This window comes from Hydractinia symbiolongicarpus, chromosome 8, assembly GCF_029227915.1.
Source record: "Hydractinia symbiolongicarpus strain clone_291-10 chromosome 8, HSymV2.1, whole genome shotgun sequence".
NCBI classification, from domain to species: Eukaryota; Metazoa; Cnidaria; class Hydrozoa; order Anthoathecata; family Hydractiniidae; genus Hydractinia; species Hydractinia symbiolongicarpus.
The window spans coordinates 6,975,231-6,995,491 of NC_079882.1; the positions used below are offsets into that span (position 1 = coordinate 6,975,231).

General features: G+C 31.7%; 3 protein-coding genes across 5 annotated transcripts in view; all 3 read right to left on the reverse strand.

Annotated features, from left to right (window-relative positions):
- LOC130654804 (DCN1-like protein 5) overlaps positions 1-10,453 on the reverse strand; it is a 30,623-nt gene extending 20,170 nt beyond the window's left edge. The window contains exon 1 of the mRNA XM_057457441.1: positions 10,444-10,453. The gene's annotated coding sequence lies outside the window, so the exon portion shown is untranslated. The remainder of the gene's footprint in view (positions 1-10,443) is intronic.
- The window catches only part of LOC130654799 (WD repeat-containing protein 64-like), a 22,074-nt gene continuing 1,889 nt past the window's right edge, over positions 77-20,261 (reverse strand). The window contains exons 1-37 of one of the 3 annotated variants that reach the window (XM_057457431.1): positions 14,932-15,018; positions 13,627-14,007; positions 13,481-13,534; positions 13,313-13,396; positions 12,361-12,426; positions 11,500-11,568; positions 11,232-11,333; positions 11,048-11,101; positions 10,106-10,188; positions 9,866-9,958; positions 9,091-9,136; positions 8,823-8,869; positions 8,692-8,745; positions 8,537-8,569; positions 8,374-8,404; positions 8,043-8,112; positions 7,498-7,674; positions 6,978-7,020; positions 6,788-6,893; positions 6,631-6,706; positions 6,471-6,546; positions 6,113-6,319; positions 5,723-5,802; positions 5,395-5,449; positions 4,638-4,746; positions 4,488-4,568; positions 4,324-4,408; positions 3,932-4,024; positions 3,692-3,750; positions 2,481-2,553; positions 2,016-2,081; positions 1,851-1,890; positions 1,689-1,777; positions 1,455-1,609; positions 1,263-1,309; positions 1,121-1,189; positions 77-495 (exon numbers count right to left, since the gene is read on the reverse strand). In XM_057457431.1, the coding sequence (XP_057313414.1) occupies positions 360-495; positions 1,121-1,189; positions 1,263-1,309; positions 1,455-1,609; positions 1,689-1,777; positions 1,851-1,890; positions 2,016-2,081; positions 2,481-2,553; positions 3,692-3,750; positions 3,932-4,024; positions 4,324-4,408; positions 4,488-4,568; positions 4,638-4,746; positions 5,395-5,449; positions 5,723-5,802; positions 6,113-6,319; positions 6,471-6,546; positions 6,631-6,706; positions 6,788-6,893; positions 6,978-7,020; positions 7,498-7,674; positions 8,043-8,112; positions 8,374-8,404; positions 8,537-8,569; positions 8,692-8,745; positions 8,823-8,869; positions 9,091-9,136; positions 9,866-9,958; positions 10,106-10,188; positions 11,048-11,101; positions 11,232-11,333; positions 11,500-11,568; positions 12,361-12,426; positions 13,313-13,396; positions 13,481-13,534; positions 13,627-13,989 (3,171 nt within the window). In that variant the 5' untranslated portion in view covers positions 13,990-14,007; positions 14,932-15,018 and the 3' untranslated portion in view covers positions 77-359. Of the gene's footprint in view, positions 496-1,120; positions 1,190-1,262; positions 1,310-1,454; positions 1,610-1,688; positions 1,778-1,850; positions 1,891-2,015; positions 2,082-2,480; positions 2,554-3,691; positions 3,751-3,931; positions 4,025-4,323; positions 4,409-4,487; positions 4,569-4,637; positions 4,747-5,394; positions 5,450-5,722; positions 5,803-6,112; positions 6,320-6,470; positions 6,547-6,630; positions 6,707-6,787; positions 6,894-6,977; positions 7,021-7,497; positions 7,675-8,042; positions 8,113-8,373; positions 8,405-8,536; positions 8,570-8,691; positions 8,746-8,822; positions 8,870-9,090; positions 9,137-9,865; positions 9,959-10,105; positions 10,189-11,047; positions 11,102-11,190; positions 11,450-11,499; positions 11,569-12,360; positions 12,427-13,312; positions 13,397-13,480; positions 13,535-13,626; positions 14,008-14,931; positions 15,019-20,261 lie in introns of those variants that run through there. The other 2 variants (XM_057457430.1, XM_057457432.1) reach the window with 2 other exon arrangements.
- Positions 17,656-19,292, reverse strand: LOC130654802 (uncharacterized). Its single transcript, XM_057457438.1, has one exon. The coding sequence runs from the start codon at positions 19,266-19,268 to the stop codon at positions 17,859-17,861; it is 1,410 nt and encodes a 469-aa protein (XP_057313421.1). The 5' UTR covers positions 19,269-19,292; the 3' UTR covers positions 17,656-17,858.

The following is a 20,261-nucleotide window of genomic DNA, read 5'->3' on the forward strand; positions in this document are numbered from 1 at the left end:
CATTATATAAAATCCTTGATAACATCGATTTCTTGATAAAAAAAAGTTTTGTAGATAAAGGAGAAACAAAAGCCTGGAAAATGGTCAAAATTATTCCTCAAAATGTTTCAGTTTTCCAGAATACTGGACACTAGTAACCAAGTAAACAAGTTATTCATATTTCTTTTACAAGAATGTCATTAAATTTTTTAACAGATGTTTAAAACTGAAGTACGATCTTTCTTTACCCACAATGAGGCTGATCGCGAGAGTTGTTCTACACAAACATTTGCAAAACATGTTAAGTATGTTGAGGTATCTTATACCTATATCTTTTTAATTCTTCATTTTCTCACTCAAGTAATACATAACATTTTTTGTCACGATTCTAACACGGGAGGTACTTCTTCCAGTTCGTGATATCGAAGAAATTTGTACGCGCAAGTTCCACTTAACTGCTGTGCTCCGCTTGTTGATGATTCTTTCTCTTGGGATTTCAGTTTCGCGTGACGTAATCTGAAAAATAGGAAAATGTAAAATGGCGAAAAAAAATGAAAATAAGGAAATCTTTTTACAGAAGGAGAATTTCTACTTGACTTTGGTCTTTAACTTCGAGAAAGACCTAAAAATTTCGGACAAATTTAATGCTTTAACAAAATTAATTTTAATATTTATCACTATAATATCTCTAAAATCAAATATCTGATAGCAGATGTTAAAGTACAGTTGTAAGGAAGATGAAAAAAGAACAAAGACTTAATTGTATTTATTGATGATGATAATAATGATGATAAAAAATAAATCGCATCATCACGTAAAAAGCGTGTGAAAAATTTATTTATTTATTTTCTTCATTTTTATTAAAAATAAAGACTAAAAACCGCACTATTAAGGAAATTTTTGATTTTTAGGCTAATTAAAAAGTTCGGACATTAAAAAAATCGAACGCATAAAAATTCGGACAATTAAATATTCAGTCCAAAAATAAAATTGTCCGAAATTTTGCGAATTTATTGTATCTCAAAAATTTAGACAGACGACTGCACATTTTAAATGAAAAAAGACCATCCTAGCTAATGTGCAATTCGTCTGAAAAGCCATCGGAACAAGAAAGTTTTTACTAAACGTTTCCACGTTTTACCTTTTTCCACATGTTTTTCCATTTTCTATGGAAGATTCCAGTAACGCCTTGACATCGATGTCTTCAGAGCTGGCAACAGAGAAAACAAACCGTTAAAGACACCACAATGTAATCCTCAATCATACTATAGTAAACTACTTACGTCTTTTTCTTATCAGTTGAGTATGATTTTTTATCTGTACCATTTTCCTGAAATAATTTTTTTTCGGATATTAATAGAACAAAGTAGTAGTTTTCATCGTATAATCTTTAGGAGATGTATTTAAAAAAACGCTGTCCAAATACATCTAAAATATTAAGTTTTCAGAAATCCAATATTTCTGGATTTTCTTACCTCAGCAGTGACTTCATCATCGCTTTCAGCGGAAATAATTTCAGCAGAAATTTCTGGCAGGCTACCAGGATCCATTAAAACATCGTAGGGAGCCATAGGATGTTGAAAAGTGGATGCGTCATATATGTCCCACATTTTTGGTTGTCCGAATGTACCTAACATATAAAGAAAATTATTTATGACGGTTAAAAATCAGATTGAAATAAAATCCGCAAACTAATTTTACTTTCCTACCAATGAAATGTCCATTTAAAGTCCACAGTCTGACAGTGCAATCAAGTGACGAAGTAAGGAGACATTGATGCTCTTCAACAAAACATAAGCTAAAACAGAAAAAAAGATAAAGGAAGACAACTAACATAATAGTCAAACAAACAAAAACGTATCAAAACATACCAGGAAACACATTGAATATGTGCCCTCCAACTACTGTACACTAAAATAAACAAAAATCAAAATATTATAAAAACTGGCGGGTGTTTTGTTTGGGGAGGGCGTGGTTGTATTACATAGAAACCTTAAATCAAGAGGGAGAATAATGCAAAGACAATTTATATGTACCTTCTGGAGGTTTGCTTTCTGTTCCGTTTAAACAATAATTTTCTATGTCCCATGCCATGATATATCCTAAAGAATTGTAAATTAGTTAATAGCAGAAATAAATTTGCAAAGAAAACATTGAAAATCCTAGAAAATAATAGTTTCGCATTTAGAACTTTGTTGAAAAACAACATATAGAGCACTTCCACATATTCTTAGCATTATAAACAATTTTTTAGAAAATCTTTATTCCTAATCCCGACACTTAAAAGAACAGATAAAGGACAGCAAAAAACGTATATCTAAAGTTGTTAGTAGAAGTAAAAACATCAGCGATTAAAATTTAAACAAAATAAAAAGACGGAAACTGTTCCAGCTATAAACCCAGTTATAAACTGGCTCACATTTTATAAATAAATAGTCCTGTTCACACCCTCTTTAACACAACAAGATCCTTGCTCACAGGCTGTTTCAAGCAAAACTAACCTTTTTCATCCGCAGTAAACAATAGTTGATTGTCTTTGTTGGTAATCATAGAAGAAACCACTCTCTTTTCGTTCTAAGTAAATATGAAAAACAAAATCTTGATCATCCTTGTATTGTCTGCTACTTGGGAACTGGTAAAGTATATTACGGTAAGTATCTTTGCAAAAATGTTGGCAAGCTTTTTAATTTTGTGATATAATAGTTGGATCATTTTTGCGAGTTTTTTCTTTTAAGCGATCTGCTGGGTAAAATAGTATATGTGGCTTTCGCTCCCACGTATTTACAGGATGTGTAGCGAATTTATTGTATCAAATTGAAAGTCATTCAGGTTAATTTACTGAGTGATATCGACACTTTCAGGGGTTTTGTTTGATTTTTTTTCAGGGTTTTTGTTTGATTTTTCAGTGTCTTAAATTTTTACTTTTAAAATCTTAACATGGAAGACTATATTAAAACTGCCATCATTTATTAAGTAATTTACATATAGTTTATTCAAATAGTTTTGGCAAACTGTTTTTTACAAAATTTCTCAGGGTATTTAGGGTCTGTTAGACCAAGGAGGTTCTTTTTAAACCTCCATGGTTAGACACCCTAATTCCACATTCATAAACTTAAGACTCCAGTGAAACAATACAGGAGGTTCATTTTCTCAAAGTACCTACTTGTTACATTTCGCGATTAATTTTCGCGAATTTCATCCGTATTCGCGAAAATTCTTTTGTGCGAAAATTCTCGGAAAAGTCAATTCGCGAAAATAAATCTTCGTAAAATTACAAGAAAGGAAATTAACTTCGCGAAACTTTGTGGAAAAACAAAAGTACTTTTACTCGGTAAATTTTTTTTTTGTAGTTGGTTAAAATAATGACCAGCCTCTATGATTTGAGCAAGTTAAAATAAAAGCTACCTTATTTCATTAAATTGGTTTGAAATAAATAAAAATTGAGAAAAAGTGAAAACAAGTGGTTTATTCGCGAAAAAAAATCTTTGCGAAATATCGCAACATTCAAAGTCTTTGCAAAAATTAATCAACTCAAGGTATTATGGAGAAAGTGGCATAAAATATGGGCCGGAACTTTTTTAAGATTTTGGAAAAAGAAGGCAAAAAACGCATTTTTGTGAAAACGACATTTGAGTCGTAAAAAGGTGACAAAAATGTTTTTCCTTTAAGTTCATTCACTTGGCTAGAATAAAAAAACGTCATTTCAACTTACGATATAAAAGGTTGCATAAGGCTTGTTCGAATCAAATATATTCCAGAAATTAATTTGTGCTAAACAAAAAAAAGAATTTAATGAGAATTTATCTCTCGGCTGTTCTCTTTCAGTGAATATAATGCAATATAATGCAAAAATTCATGACCATGAAATTAGAAGGTAATTGTTCTATGAAAACAAAAACAATTGATAGCTGTAACACTAAAACGAATAAAAAAATTTACATATATAACATACCTTTAGGCCCATTTGTTACCAAAGATGCAGACTGTCTGTTTTGCGAACGTTTGGGAAGAAATAATACTTTGCTAACTGACAAATCGCCAGATACTGAAGCAGAAAAAAGAAAACACAGACATAAAAAAATGTGACCTAAATACAGTTTTAGGCTAAAATTTATTCAGTCTTCATGGTGACTGATATTTTCAACATCTTTGCACAGTTTTGCCTGTTTGATGTCTCGTTGACACGTTGACGAAGTAAAAATACAACAAGAAGAAAACAAATAAAATATTGGCCAACATTTAAATCCATTTTGAGTCAAAACTACCATGCTTGTGGAGCCGCCATTTATAAGCATAACATAACATCACATATCTTATGGCATAACATAACATCACATATCTTACACAGCTCAACATGAGATGCATTTTCCATTTCACTGGTGCGCAGCCTACAAAATATTCTTCCTGATGTGACATTCCAGATTAGCACCTACAGGAAAAAAGATGGCGATGAAAAACAATGTAAATCTCATATCGTAACAGTTCTAACTTCAAAGAGCGTTACTTACTTCTCCATCGTAACTGGAAGTCGCGAGAAAATGCGGTGGAGAGTACGAAATACACAGTATATCTTCTTTGTGAGCACGACTCTACAATGGAGAGTAAAAGTTACTAACATCATGATGACGTAAGAAAATTAAGATTCTGTTTCTGCATACCGGAACATCATCTGGCCATCTGATGTACGGGTTTTTAATATGATGTAAAATATTTTGGTCATCAGAATATAAATTGATCCTGCGATCCCAACCAACCGAGACAATATATCTGAAAATAAAAGTTACATACTAAAAACAGAAGTCCATAAAATTTCACGAAGTTAAACCCTTTTTTTAAACAATTACAGGGTTTTGATTTTTTTGACATTTTCCCCGGATTTTTCTTGATTTTCGTGATGAAAACTAACAAACTTAGAAGAAAAATATCCCACAAATACCCACAAGCTAAATTTGTTGAATTTCGCGTGCTATTTTTTTCATTTAAAAGTTAGTATTTGGTAACTGGGTACGGTTGAACGCATGTAATTCGAATCATCTTGAGATATCAAAATTTGTTTGGATAATCTGTTCGATTTGAATGATCTTTTGAATTATAAGAGTTAGAATGACATGAGTTCAACTGTATATACAACACATACCACTTTAAAACTAAACAGTAATTCCTTGCTCTCAAGTCAAATCCTTCTTTTTTTCTTATTTTCATTGATCGAATTAAAAAAACACTAAATTCCCTGTTTTGAATGCAACCATGAATTATTATAAGAATCTTCCTTCTTTATGGCTATTCTTGCACAAGATAACGTTTGAACAAACTCTACATTAGAGCAGATTTTAACTTCTCCTTTTCTACACATAGCAGAATAGTCTTCTTTCAGACAGTAATTAACAAACTAAACAGTAACTAACAAACAAATACCTGTTTTTATTGATAGTAAAATAAACCAAGGAAGATACTTCTTTTGAGTTTTCGTCTACAAAGAGAAATATCATGTTGTAGAAACTTTAGAAATGACTTGAGTTGTTCTTGAGTTGGTGCAAAACAGACCGTTATTTTCAAATTTAGTGAATCACACAAAGGTCGATTAAAGCGATGAAAAGTTACTGGTGCTGTGATAAAGTTTTACCACTGCACAAATAAAGAACACAGACACGCACCCGACTCTCCCTCTGAAAAAAGAAAAAAGAAAAAAAGAAGTAACGTTAAAAAGTCACAAAGGAACTTAAACAGTCACTTTTCTATATACCTGTTTGCAGTGTATTCAAGCACTGGCCATTATTGTAATTCCATATTTTTATTTTACCGTCTCGTCCCCCTGTCACAAGTCTAAAAGATTGTTATATAGATATATACTGGCTGTTAGGCCATGCAAAATTATACGGGGGATTGCCGTCGTACATATTTCTTGCATCGCTATTTTGTCCGCCTGTTAGCATGAATTAATGAAAGTTACTTCGACGAGGGTTAATGCTATAATTTTATGTGTGATTATGTGTTTGTCCACTTTCCAAAATTACAAAGATTAATTTTAAACAAATTTTTATCTTTAACATTTTTAAACGCCTCTTTCTTTCAACTATTAAATTAAATAAAAAATATATAAATAAATGAAATAATAGGTGTCTTCGGGACTTACCTTCTCTGGGTAGAGTCGAAGCACATTGCTGTTATTGACATTGCACCATGTGCTTTGGAATATTCAAAAACTTGACCACCATTCTCGACATCCCAAACTTTAATGACAGAGTTTTCTGAGGCAGTTACGACGTGATTGAAGCTACTGTTATAACAACATGTGGTGACTGCTTCTTTGTGCGTCGTTGTTAACTGCATGGAGAGTGGCCTATGATAAAAATTATTACCTAGTGCACAGATATGAATCCAAGTACCGAGCACAGAATAAAAATCTTGCTAAAACAAACATTAACTAAATAAGAACACATTCATTTCCAGTCCTTATTAAAAAACCCCACATAAAAGAGATAATGTTATACTTGTTTTTTAAACGCAGAAGTGCTATATGATCTGTTGCTAAAGCCAAACCACGTGATATTGGATTGTAATGAACAGCTAAGAAGAAAAAGATGCAAATACACAAAATATTTGAAAAAAATTGTGAAACATACAAGATAAGAAAGAAGCAGAACACTCCACCTGTTAAATCTCCTTTTATAAGATGTGATTTCGGAGTAACTGTTACAAGACAAGCTTGATCATGAATATCCCAAACCTACAGTTGTAGCAATAAGACATTAGAACTATACTTTACTCAAAATCATTGTTAAATAAGTTCAAAGTTAGTAAAATGTACCTTGACAGTTTTATCATTGGATATACTAAACAATCGATTGTCTTCTTCCACAATAAATAAATAAAATATAGGTGTGACGTGTCCACGCAAAATTCCAATTGGTTTCCTGTTTTGAATACAAAAACCGTGTTGCTGAATTATATATTTTAAGCAGTTTAACTAAACGTTTTGAAGTGCACAAAGAACTTACGTTGGTACATATGGATTCCACAGACGAATTAAACGATCCATTCCTACAACCGATTTTGACAAAGATGATATGTATTTTAATATCCTTGAGTGTATAATAAATGGAAGGTGCAGTGGGAGTAAACAGGAATGGAAAAGGGGGAGGGGGGGTTGAAAATTAATACTTGAAGGGTTGGAACAATGGAGGGTTCGAAAATGAACAACATTTATACTTCAGGGAAAAGGCTTAATGGTTGAATTATTTTGCCACAATATCGTTCTTGATTCTGTTTTTTCAAAGTAAAAAAAATATTTGGTGCTCTAGAGTAAGAGTATTTCTGTGGAAAATGCAGAAAAAAAGTCAATAAAAATCTCAGATATATTTAGAAAAGAGTGTATCTTATAAAGACCAACATGACTAGAACACTACAAAATTATATTACCATTTTATTAGTTATTTAAGTATTCACGCATTTACACAGTTTGACGAAGAAAAAAAACCAGCTCTACTTTGCATCACACCACACTGTGTTCTAACTCACCTCCAGTCACCAAAACATTCTTCATTTTACTGAAATCAAATGTTTTGACACCTTTATAAATTCGAAAAACTGTTTCATCAGCAGCCAACCTTCTTTTTAAATGTACCTCCTTCATTGTGGAAATGGTGGCTTGTAATTTGGATTGGTTTGAAACATATGTACTTCCTAATGCTTGACCTGTCACACAAAAAAACAAATTAACCATACATCACAATAACATGCATTAGACTTACAGGTAAAAAGTTAACCTTCTTTCATGGATGGAAACTTCCACAATATTTTTGTGCATTTTTTAAAAACAAAAACATTCGCGAAGTTATTTTTAAAAACTTCAAGGATTAAACCTCCACATGTATTCTTTTATCACAGCATAAAATTAAATTAAAATAGTCGGTCCTTGGCTGGATTTTGTTTATAAACTTTCAAACATTGATGTTGTTAGAAAGTTTACCAAAAGTTTCTGCCGATTTGCATTGTAACGAATTCGATGTTTTAGTCACAGATAATTAGAATTTCTCATGATTGAAATAATGAAGAAAACATACCAATAACCAATGAATGACTGGTGTCAGTTGAGCAAGAGATCACGCTACGAATCGAATGATAATAATGCAGCTTAAACAAAAACAAGCTTTTATTTTAGTATAAAAGTAACTTTTCTCATAGTGCTTGTAACAAAACATCAAGAAAGCTCTAGTATAGTAAAATTATTATTACAAAACCGAGGAATACTATAGAATTAAAATTCACAAAAGATTTTAAGACAAAGAACTTTAAGATAGAAACATGTTAGAATTCTAGTCATTAGAAATGGAAGTTAAAATAAGACTCTTCAAGAAAAGTATTAACAAGACCTATTTTTCAATGGTAACTTACTTCTTGAACCCAATCATTGTGAACTTTCCATCTAAGATTAGAATACATTGCATAGTAAACAAATTGCGTATAGGGAAGGTTAACTTGGGAAGAGGTTTTCTTCTTTTTATGCAATAAGTTAGGAGAAGGTTGATCTATTCTAGTAATATAGTAAAACACTTACCTCACAAACTTGACGTTTTCTGACATACAGACACTAAAAAATACAGATATCCTCACTTTTATATGATTCGTGTTTATATAACAGTCAAAAAGAAGATCCAGTTGATGGTTAAAAATGCACTGATCACAATATAAACACCATGATAACAGACCTACCTGTCAATACTTATACTTGCTATCCCTTCCACTTTAGGCATCTTTTTCCATGACCTGAAACAATCCATAAACATTTTCAATTCATTTATTTTGAAGGAAAAATTGTGGACATTAATTCTGCTATGACATACCGTAACATTTCTCCGACATTTTTTATCACAAATATAGTGACGCACCCCTAAAATATATATAAGGATAATAAATTGAAATATTTAAAAAAATAAATAACTAGTTAAGTAGAAAATAATTTTACCTAAAAGTAAACATAGAATGTTATCTATGAAATAGGGAGGGAAAGGAACGGGGGAAAGAAACAGGACAAATGAGAAAAGGTCTTGTCTAAAAATAAAGAAGTCACTATCCACCGTACGTCAAAAAATGTGTTTTGATAATACTTACTTCACAATCACCATACAGCAATAAACAATCATCCGACCCTGTAAAACTGTCAAACATGTTTAATAATTATTGCACAAAGATTTATAAATTTACAATTTCTACTTAAAGATGTGCTTTACAGCAAAGATAAGACATTTGGATATAACCTAGCAGATAATTATGGGGAATAATAAACAATTGACTAACACGTTAATGATGTTATTTTTATTACAGTTTGAGCTTCAAACTAATAGAAATTAAATACTTTAGGCACGCCATGTTCGATTATACTATTCCTTAGATAAAAATATGTACAGACACTAATAAAAATTCTTTATTGAAAAAAACTATTACTTCATTAATGGTAAGGGGATGCAAGATGTTGGTAAGGATACGTAAAACCCAAAAGGGATATTTTTTAAAAATATTTTTAAATTTTTTTAACATTAAAAATGTAATCACTGATAGAATATTTTTTTAAAATGAAAATATTGTACTTTTAAGAGGTAATTCTTGCACCATTAGAGTTTGAGAGTCAAAGATTAACATTTCATTATTTTTAACATGTTCTCGAGCTTCTTGTGTATACATCTACTAAAGGTACAACAACACCACTAATCATCCGGAAATTAAGCTTTCACAACATATCCACTTCAATTTAGTTTAATTCTGTAGGCGAGAAGTTTATTCAACATACGTCCTTTTAAGAGTTTCTTCGAAGATTGTAAGAGCAATAAAAAAGCCCCATACAAAATAAGTTGTGCCCAGACAGATGAGGTTTAAACAAGGACCATACCAGTAATCCAACGTCAATGGAACCGTTTCCAAACCACTGATTTGGCAGTAAGCTTCAAATGTCGATAGCTCATGAAATTGAATTTCCCTATCACTAAAACGTAGAACAATGTTATGTCATTATGAAGAAGAACTATTCAAAATTTAGAGACTGACAAAATAAGAAAACTTCAGTTCCCCGAAAATAAACCTGTCTTAAAAGACAACAGATAAAAATAAAACGTTGAACAACATTGTATACCCGGTAGCAATGATGAATTTATTATATTGTGGCATTGAAATAAAATCAGTAATCCACTTGCTCTTTTTACTTCCACTTTCCACCTGAAATGTAAAAAGTTGTTTATTTAGTTCTCAAAAAAAAAATTATTACCATCAATACAAACAGTTTAAATAAGCAAATTTTTACAGAAGGTAATATGAATAGACAGTAATCACCTTATGAACAAAAAGACAAAAAATAAAGATAAAAAAGCACTTTGATAAGGTGAAAAAATTTGCGCAATTCCATACATTTGAAGGATATGGTCAGAGACATATACAGTAGGAATTCGATACCAGTAGACTAGCATGGGTGCCTAAACTCAGACGCCCAAAAAATGAATTTCACTTGAATTTTCAAAATGACAATTTTCTTAATAATGTTTACTGCTTCTGGTTTAAAACTATTGCAGTATTTTATAAGAAAATAGCATACCAGTCTTCATTTTCTACTTAATGCCGTCCTTGAATCAAATTCAAAAAGCAGGAAAACAAACGATCAAATTCTTAGCAGTGTTGCCTCCATGTTTATTTCGTTAAATAACACTATTTTAGCTGTTTAAGGCACTGGAAATTGCTGAAATTAAGGAGCCTCCTTGGGCTTCGACTCCTATCCCCCACTAGGGCTTGCTGTAGAGAATTTATTTTTCAAAAGAAAATCATTTAGTGACTTGGAGATAATTCAAATATAGTGAGTGTGTGTCAAAATGGCTGTTACCTTAAGTAACAGATTAAAATTCATTATATAAATTTGCAAGCAAATAGTATTTTTCTTTGCTTATATCTAATTTGTCTTTATGACCTGGAGCTGAATGTTTTTTTTGTAGTAAGTATTATAACTGCTGATTTTTAAAATGCATCACGTAAAAATTAATGCAACAATTTCAATCATGAACATGACCTATAACAGTTAACTTTGTACCTGCTTCGTTCTTTTAAACACCATATTTGGTGTCCAAAATGAAACAAAGCCATCCTAAAAGGAAATTAAAAAGCAAAATTATTATATGGCATGACAACAAAATCAGCCCAAAATATTCTGACGTACAGTTTTGAAATACTTACAATCCAATTGGCAAAATATAGAAGTAAGTAAAATAAATTACTTGTCCAATGGTTAAGAATGTGTTATCACTGGTATGAGTTACGCGCAATACTGTATCGCGATGTGGAGAGTTTTCAACAGTGGCAGGAAGATAAAATGCTGTCTAAAAGAAAATGGTATCAGTATACCTACAGTTCATTCTTGAAAAACTAGGTGAATCATGCTTAGGCAAAAAAAGTACAAACTTTTAAAAAGTGTAACCATAGTAAAGTAACAATTTTGTTTTATTGTTTAAAGGCAAATTTTAAAATGTCTCTGGTTTTACTTACTTCTTTAGCTCTGAAATAGGATTCCTCTTTCTCAGTGTATTCCAGCTGCATATACGTACAAAACTCATCCTACACAAGTGAAAATTTTATGAACTGTTTCAGTAAATGACTTTTAATTTATATTAATAGTTTAAGATTTGATTTTAATGCTATTGCTTTTTTATGCAATCAAACCTTGATAAAAATATAGTACACAAGTTTTTTAGGTGACCATAAATAAAGTAGCCCAGAGACTGTTTACATCAGAAATAATAAATTTGATTGCATGTGATGTGATTAACAAAAATTACATAATTCATTAACGCTGACCTGTAAAAACTTCCAACCAGTTGCACCTTAAATTGTCAGGGCAATAGTGTATGCACGTATCTATTTCAAAACTCACAGGTCAAGACTTATGAAGCTTACCATAAAGAAAGTTATAAGCAGCATAAGACGATAGACACCTATTTTCAGTTTCCTTTTATTAAAGAGTAGCCATTTTTTTAAAAAGGTTTATTTACAGAAACAAAACTTCCTTTAATTCCCTGGAACAAATCTCTATCAATGATGCTTGCTAAAAGTATCATTTTTTTAAAAAAAAAAGTTGCAGAAGGAAGAGTATGAAGACATACACTCATTCACTAACAGGTACAATTTCTTTAACTTAACATATTGGATATACTTTTTTTACAGGAAAAATGTCAATGAACAATTTCTCGCCAATATAATTTTCATTTTTGAGAATAACATAAAGGTTAGTTTTCCTTACAACACACTGTAACACAGGCTTTGCTTGTTACAGAGCTTAAGGAGATGTCAACAAATCAGAGTTATATAACACACTAAACATTTCAAAATCCCAAAATACAAAAACAATACCCAGTTTATTTCACCATCTGATGATGAATCTATTTTCATGAATAAAGCTTTCATTTGATGTTCATTCTAGGAGTAAAAAAATGACTATTTAGATGTTAGCATTGAAAATAAATTGAGTGGCCTATTTAACTAGGCAAAACATTTGTTGGGCATGTTATTGAGTGCTGAAATTTTGAGACTTTTCCTAACTTTTATTGGGACTAGTGGAGGTATTGTATTTGGAATGAAGGAAAATATTTGTTAATTTTTAAAAGTGCTAACATTAATATAAGAGTGTCATTTTAGTTCCACAACCCAATGTCTACCAATAATCAATGTGGTAGTACAATGAGAAATTATTTTTTTAAAAAATAGGAAAAATGGCCTATTTGAGGTGTGTATGACATCATTTCTAATCCCAGTGACATCATCAAATTAATTTTCTACCTGGAATGAGGTTGCATTAAAACATTCTACAACAATACTTAGTATATTGTTTCTAAGATTTACTTATGTCCCACTGGCACTTTATGCCTGCTCCCAGGGTTAAATGGACCAAACAAGCCTAGGTATAATAAGGTTAAAGGAGAACATTGCATAAAATGAAAACTTTGTAAACAGGAGATTTATCCATGGATTAGAAATATTAATAAGATTATATTTATATTAATAATTAGATTATATACTATTACATTATAAGATGTGTCATTTTTTGTCCTGTTAATATCTCTCATTAACTCATAAATATAACAGCATAGTAAATTAAATTTTGAAAATGCAATGGAAGTGCAACAACTGTTTGTGATAATGATTAAATATGATTAAAAAAGTACTTTCTTTCCCAGGTGTCAGCACTCAGTTTTTGTTAAAACTACTTTTTGTTACCATACAGTTCCTCAAAGAACATTGTCAAGTACATAAAATTCCATTATCAAGTAAACCATTAAGCACTGGATCAAACTTGTTTACTTACAGCTCCTTTTAATCCAAGAAAATATTTGAAAACATTTTTGAATTCTTCTAAATCTAACGTTCCACTTCCATCTTCATCTGCTTCCTATAATATGATTTTTATAATCACCTTTATAACGAATTAAAAAAAAACATAAAAAAACATAGAGTACACAAAAAGAATATATACTTCAAATGCTTTTTTCATTTTATTTAAATGTTCTAGTGTGATTCTTTCTTCAATCTATGAAAGAAATACAATTTATAGCAGTTAAAAGTCTCTTGTTAAAACTTTTAATTCATTCACTTTTTACATTATCACACATTTTCCTTTACCTTAATGGAATGCAAGTTATTTCGAACAGTTAATGGCCTCTTTGGTTGGTTATCCTCTGTAAGAAGGTCAAGGTTTTCAACAGCACCAAGAGTTGCTCTCCTCCCAATCTTGTCCTTAAAACTGTCCTCATCAATACCACCATGAACTTGCTTACCAGTATATGCACTGTTATATCCTAACCTATTACCAATTTGTTTGTTTGCAGTAATGTAGGTGGGTTCTAACCCTGTCACAACTTCTTTAGTTTTACCAATCACAGTGTTTGGACGCAGGTCGTCAAGTATATGTGGTATTGTAGAACTTTGAATGATGCCAGACGCTGTAGCTGGTCGTACTTTCTTTCTTGTGTAGGAAGATGACATTTTGATGTTATATATGTCCTTTGTTTATAAAAAAAAGCATTATAAGGTAACTTAAACAATATGCATTGTGAAGCAGCTTAGAGTTAGAAATGTAACAAGCTTTCTGAATGCCAATTTGACTATAGTCCCTTTACTTGAACACTTTATCTCAGTTTATAGCTTTAAATTTTACTTTTTACTGTGTGTTTTGTATTAACAACTTCTATTAATTCTATTAATTCTGTTAAACTTGTAAAAGAGATTAAAGTTGTGCGATCAAAGAATATTAGGAATTTGGAACTATACAGTGATATCAAAATTACTTTATTTTAACTGCTTAATGGCTGTGCATTTACATTTCGCAAAATCTTTGTTTACATATTGAACCCCTTTTGTATATATACTCAAATCAACAATCCCCTGGCCCAAGAGATAACAATATTACATCAGTGGCTTCATTAATGATTGAAAAATTTTGGCTGGATTTATTTTTATATACAGGATTTTTTTTTTTGCAAATAGATGCCCAAAAATATATTTGCAGAATTTACTTTTAAGAATGTGGTATATACGAAACAAATATTTTGCGATGAATGTTTTAAAACAGAAAGAATAAAAAAATTAAATTTTTTTCTATGCAAGGGACTTATTTTTGCAAATTGAGTCCCCAAAAAACTTTGCGAGGTTTATTTTTGCAAAAAATATTGGCTAAATTTGCAAAAATAAGTCCCATATATAAAAATTAAAGATTAAAAAAGTCTTAAAAGGTTTTTAATTATTTTTGTATGTGTTTGTTTTAAAAAAAGAAAAGATACTAGCTTTATATGATTGCATTTTGATGACTTTAGAAGAAAATACAGAGTTGTTTAAGCTTCACACAATCACGTTTTGACTATTTTACAACAAAAAAGGCACTGTTTAAACTTAATATGTTCTGTTGACAATATAATATTTTTTACTTACCAAAAAGTTTCATATTTTATTTGTAAATTTTAGATGTTTTTATTTTTTAATAAAATTATACAATCTTGTTTTGATGATTTTAGAATAAAATACATTGTTTAAATTTATATTAGATTGTGTTTTAAGTTGCTGATAAAAAGAAAGAAGAGCCATACAACAAGTGACAACATGTGACAATGAAAACAACGAGTGTCAACAAGCCATATAATGAATGAGGAGTGACAACAAGTGATACCAAGTGACACCAACTGACAATATGGTAAGATCAATAAGGTTATTTAAGATTTAAAAAAAAGCTTTTCGCCAGTAAAAAAATATCTTAAGTAAACATCAAATAAATAAACTTACAGTGCAGTTTAAATATAACCTTTCACGTATGTGCTATACAAACCTTTTGCTGCAAGTTGGAAGACCTTTAATCTTTCGTTTATTGTAATTACTTTAATGATCTTTGCGAGAGCTGTATTGCGAGTGATTTAACAAAAGATTCGTGATAAAACAATACTGTAATTATTTTCTCATAACTGCAATTTTTATTGTTAAAACTTATTGAAAATAAAATCCCCTTAGGTATTAGCGCAAGTAATGAATTTTTAATGATTTGTTAACTACGTGAAAGTTTAAAATAAATTGGGCAAAATTGTTTTTAAAAATGTTTTTTTCGCATCATTTCTTTTATATCTTTCAAACTTGGTCCATATAAAAAATATATTTCTTAACATTTTATTCTACACATTTTTTTTCAGCAAACATTACGCAAAGGAAATCACGCACCAAACTATTGTCGTTGAAAAAGTTTCATGCGCTTGTTTTTTGTTTAAAAGACTTTTTAAAAAATATTATGCTTTTGAACATTTTATTGTGATCTTTTTTTCTTAGCAAAACTTTAGAAATAACTTTATCAGCATAACTTTAAAATACTGGCATGAAATTAATTTTCCATTTACTCCAATGCTCTTTCACCTTGTTCTACCACAACTTAGTCAATGAAGAGGCTAGGCAAGCATCACTTTGCATGTCCAAAAGTGTTTTTATGTTGTCAAGGCATGCGATTCTCAATTTTCGATAATTGTCTCTACAAAGGAGGAGGGTGTTACAACAACCATATTTTCTGTGTATTTTCACATCAAACACAGAAAATTAATAATTTTTTTTTTGTTGCGAAAAAAATTTATTAATGCGCCTTCCTTAAAAAAAATGAATAAATTTGTTCTCTTGTTTAGCAAAATATAGTTATACAGCAAGAAGTTTTTTTGCGCTGTTTTGAAAATTATGCGGCAAGAATTATTCTTTGCTATTTTAAGAATTATACAGAATATAGTGTTGTTTTGAAAGTTATACAGCAGGTTAAGATTGTTTTGTTTGGATACTTATACAGCAAGTTATTCTCCTTTCACTTATAAAAAAACTGAAAAATTATTTTAATAAAAAATGTTAGTGTTGTTTTAATGTTTTTCGTGCAGTCTTATAATAAGTCTATGTCCCAAACGTACAAATACATCTACGTAGATACCATTATGTGTCCCATTTATTTAACGGAACCGGAACATGGAAAAAAATTTTTTTAGAAAAAAAAAGAAACAAAAAAGAAACTTCAAACCAACTTAACAGAAAGTAAAATTGTTAATTAAAAGTCTTAAAAAATAACAACACTGTTTTTTGTGAGAAAAAAATATGTCTTCGAAGTGAAATCCTTTGAGGCACATAATTTCCAGGTAAGGCTATTTTAGCCCATCTAGAGACCCTCTCAAAAAATTATTTCCTCTGATCGATGCCCAAAATAAATATCTGGATCAACTCCTGTCTATAGACTTTGCGCCAAAGTATTCTCACCATCCTCACACACAGGTTATTGTTATTTATACAATAGGTTTCCCTGATCTTCCCTGATTTTCTCGCAGTGTAATTATTTTTTCTAAAAGACAATAGTCCATTATGAAAGTAATTATTTATGCTAGCTGCACGTATGCGGAAGGTTACATTCGGACTGTACTGTAAGTGTTTACATTAAATAACAAACTACCAAAGTAAAGGCATATAAGAAACAAAACTAGATTTATATAAAATTTACCAGAAAGAAACAAGCTATACATATTTAAAAACGCGCATAATTTGTATGTCTGAATAAAAAGCAAGTCACCACAACCTTTACAGTTTTGAAATCAACTTAAAAACATAACAAGTCCCCTACTGTTCCCATAAAATCTTTTCTCTTCCCAAACATTACTTGCCAATTTAATACTAATCTCCCCTTTTCAGTTTAGTTACTTTCAACCTTTCATTCCTCTTCACACTTATACACACTCTTTAGTTCCGTTACAAAATTCTTTTTATAAAAGTACAATCAACATTCTATTCTTCAAAGATTAATTTTGAACTAGTAAGAAAAATTCATACCTATTTTGAGCTTGGTTTACACGAGGTTGTTAAGGACATAGAAAACAACAATATACTTTATTATTATCACTCTTTGCCACTCATTGTATGGCTTGTTGTCACTCATTGTATGGCTTATCTATATTTTTTATCAATGATCCATGTTTTAATATGTTAGCAAAAACACTTGTATGACAATTTGTCTGTATAAATGATGTTTCTTTGAAAGCTTATAAAATTGATTTACGCTATATATACCGTAAATCCTCCATTAAGCACCACAGGACTTAATCAAAAGTCCACTTGTTTGGTGCAGCGCTTAATTGAGGGCAGCGCTTATTCAAAAACTAAAAATTTGGGGTTTACAAAAAATTTGATAAACCAGACGCAAAACCAAAACTTGTTGGACATATGTTCATCCTTATTGGACTATTTTCTAAAAGCAAATAGTTCAAACAAAATGACTGTAACTGTTGAAGGAAAAAGAAAGTACAATATTGGGTTGGTTCATCATCATCATCATCATCATCATCATCATCATCATTCTCGGCTTAACGTCTGTTTTCCATGCTAGCATGGGTTGGACGGGGTATATTAATGACCCTCTTCCAATCTGATCTAGACTGTGTTAGATCTAAACTCAACTTCCTCTCTATCAAGTCTGTCCTTATAACCTCCTGCCAAGTCTTTCTCGGTCTGCCTCTGGGCTTTGCCCCAGGAACTATCAAGTCTCTACACTTTCTTACCCAATTATTCTCCTCCATTCTTTCCAAGTGCCCCAGCCAATTCAACCTTCTTATCTGGATAACATCTTTAATTCTACAGAGACTTAGCCTGCTTCTTAGCTCATCTGAACTCTTTCTGTCTCTCAGACTGGCATTACACATCCACCTAACCATTCTCATATCATTCCTTTCTAAACGGTCAAGATCTTCCTGCTTCACTGCCCATGTCTCACTACCGTACAACATAACACTTCTTACACAGGCCTCATACAACCTACCTTTTACCTCAATTGACAGGACTCTGCTAGTCAATAAAGGAAGTAACTCTCTAAACTTTTTCCAAGCAGAACCTATCCTGCAAGTAACACTTCTTCCAACACCCCCTTCACTGCCCAACATATCACCTAAGTAACAGAAGTTCTTAACTATCTCTAACGAGCCACTGTTGTACATCATTAAAGCTGGAAATACTTCATTCTCTATAATCTCACCTTTGCAACGCTTGCATACAAACTGTATGCCAGCTCTTAACCTTCCACTAATACTACTGCACTTCTTATGTACCCAATGCTTGCAAGTCTGACAAAAAATTGAGTTACTACCAACCCCTTTCCTGCAAACTCCACAAGGCCACTTTCCAACTACAAGGTCACACTTGGCTGCAATGCTACTTATCATGACTTTAGACTTTGCTGTGTTTACCTTCAGCCCTTTCTCTTCTAGTCCTTTCTTCCACTTCTCAAACTTTTCAACTAATTCTTCCATCGACTCTGCTATGAGAACCAAATCATCTGCATACAATAACTCCCATGGGCAACCTGTTCTGAACTCCATCGACAGCGCTTCTAAGACTAGAATAAACAACAAAGGACTAAGTACAGAACCCTGATGTACACCAACATTTACACTAAATTCATCACTAAGTGAATCGTTAATCCTGACACGACTTCTAGCATTGCTGTACATAGACTGAACCATCGTAACTAGCCACTCATCCACACCTAATTTTCTCATAGCCCACCAAATAACTTTACGTGGCACTCTATCAAAAGCTTTCTCTAAATCTACAAAGGCAAAATAGAGATTCTTTCTCTTTCCTAAATACTTTTCCTGAAGCTGTCTGAGTAAAAATATTGCATCTGTAGTGCCACGCCCTGGAACAAAACCAAATTGCATCTTATCTATATCAATTCTTTCTCTAAGTAACTTATCAATCACTCTTTCAATAACTTTCATTACTTGATCAACCAACTTCAAACCTCTATAGTTACCCCTTTCTAATGCATCACCCTTGCCCTTGAAACAATTCACTATTACACTCGACTGCCACTCACTCGGAATAGCACCATCCTTTATAATCTGGTTAGCAAGACTTGTAATAAGCTCAACTCCAATATATCCAGATGCTTTTACCATCTCTGCAACAATACCTGATACTCCTGCAGCCTTGCCAATCTTCATTTTCCTAATAGCCTCCACTACCCATTCTGTCTTGATCTGCATGGCTGGCCCATCTACGACATCATCATCTGACAAATTATCCTCGTCACAATCAAACTCAGTGTTAAGCAACCTCTGATAATGATTCTTCCAAGCTACCCTTTTCTCCTCCTCTGTGCTAGCCAAAACACCTTCATCATTACGTATACACTTCTCACCTACAATATCTTGATTAGTCTTCTTCATTTGCTTTGCTATCTTGAATACCTCATTGCGCTGGTCTTCCCTTCTTAACACATCTGCAAATCTGTTTCTCTCTGCTTCTGATTTTGCCTTATACACTGCTGTACGAGCCCGACGCTTAGCTTCTAAGTAAATATTTTTACTACCACCTGACTTCCACTCTTTCCAAAGTTTCCTCTTTTCCTTTATACACTGGTCAACCTCATTATTCCACCACCAGGTCTGTCTATGTCTAGCTGGTCCTTTCGTCCACCCACAGGTATCATCAGAAGCTTCTAGAAGACAATTCTTCAAAGTAGTCCAAGTACTTTCAACATTGTCACTATCACATTGACTATTGTAGGCTAACTGCTGAACTTTTGCACTAAATTGTCTTCCTACAATCTCTTCCTTCAGCTTCCAGACTTTTCGACGGGGCCTGTACTTTCTCTTGGCTTCTCTGACACTCTTCAAGATAATATCACAAACCAGCAACCTATGCTGGGAAACACACTCTTCCCCGATATAACTTTCACGTCCTTCACCACTTTCTTGTCTGACTTTCTA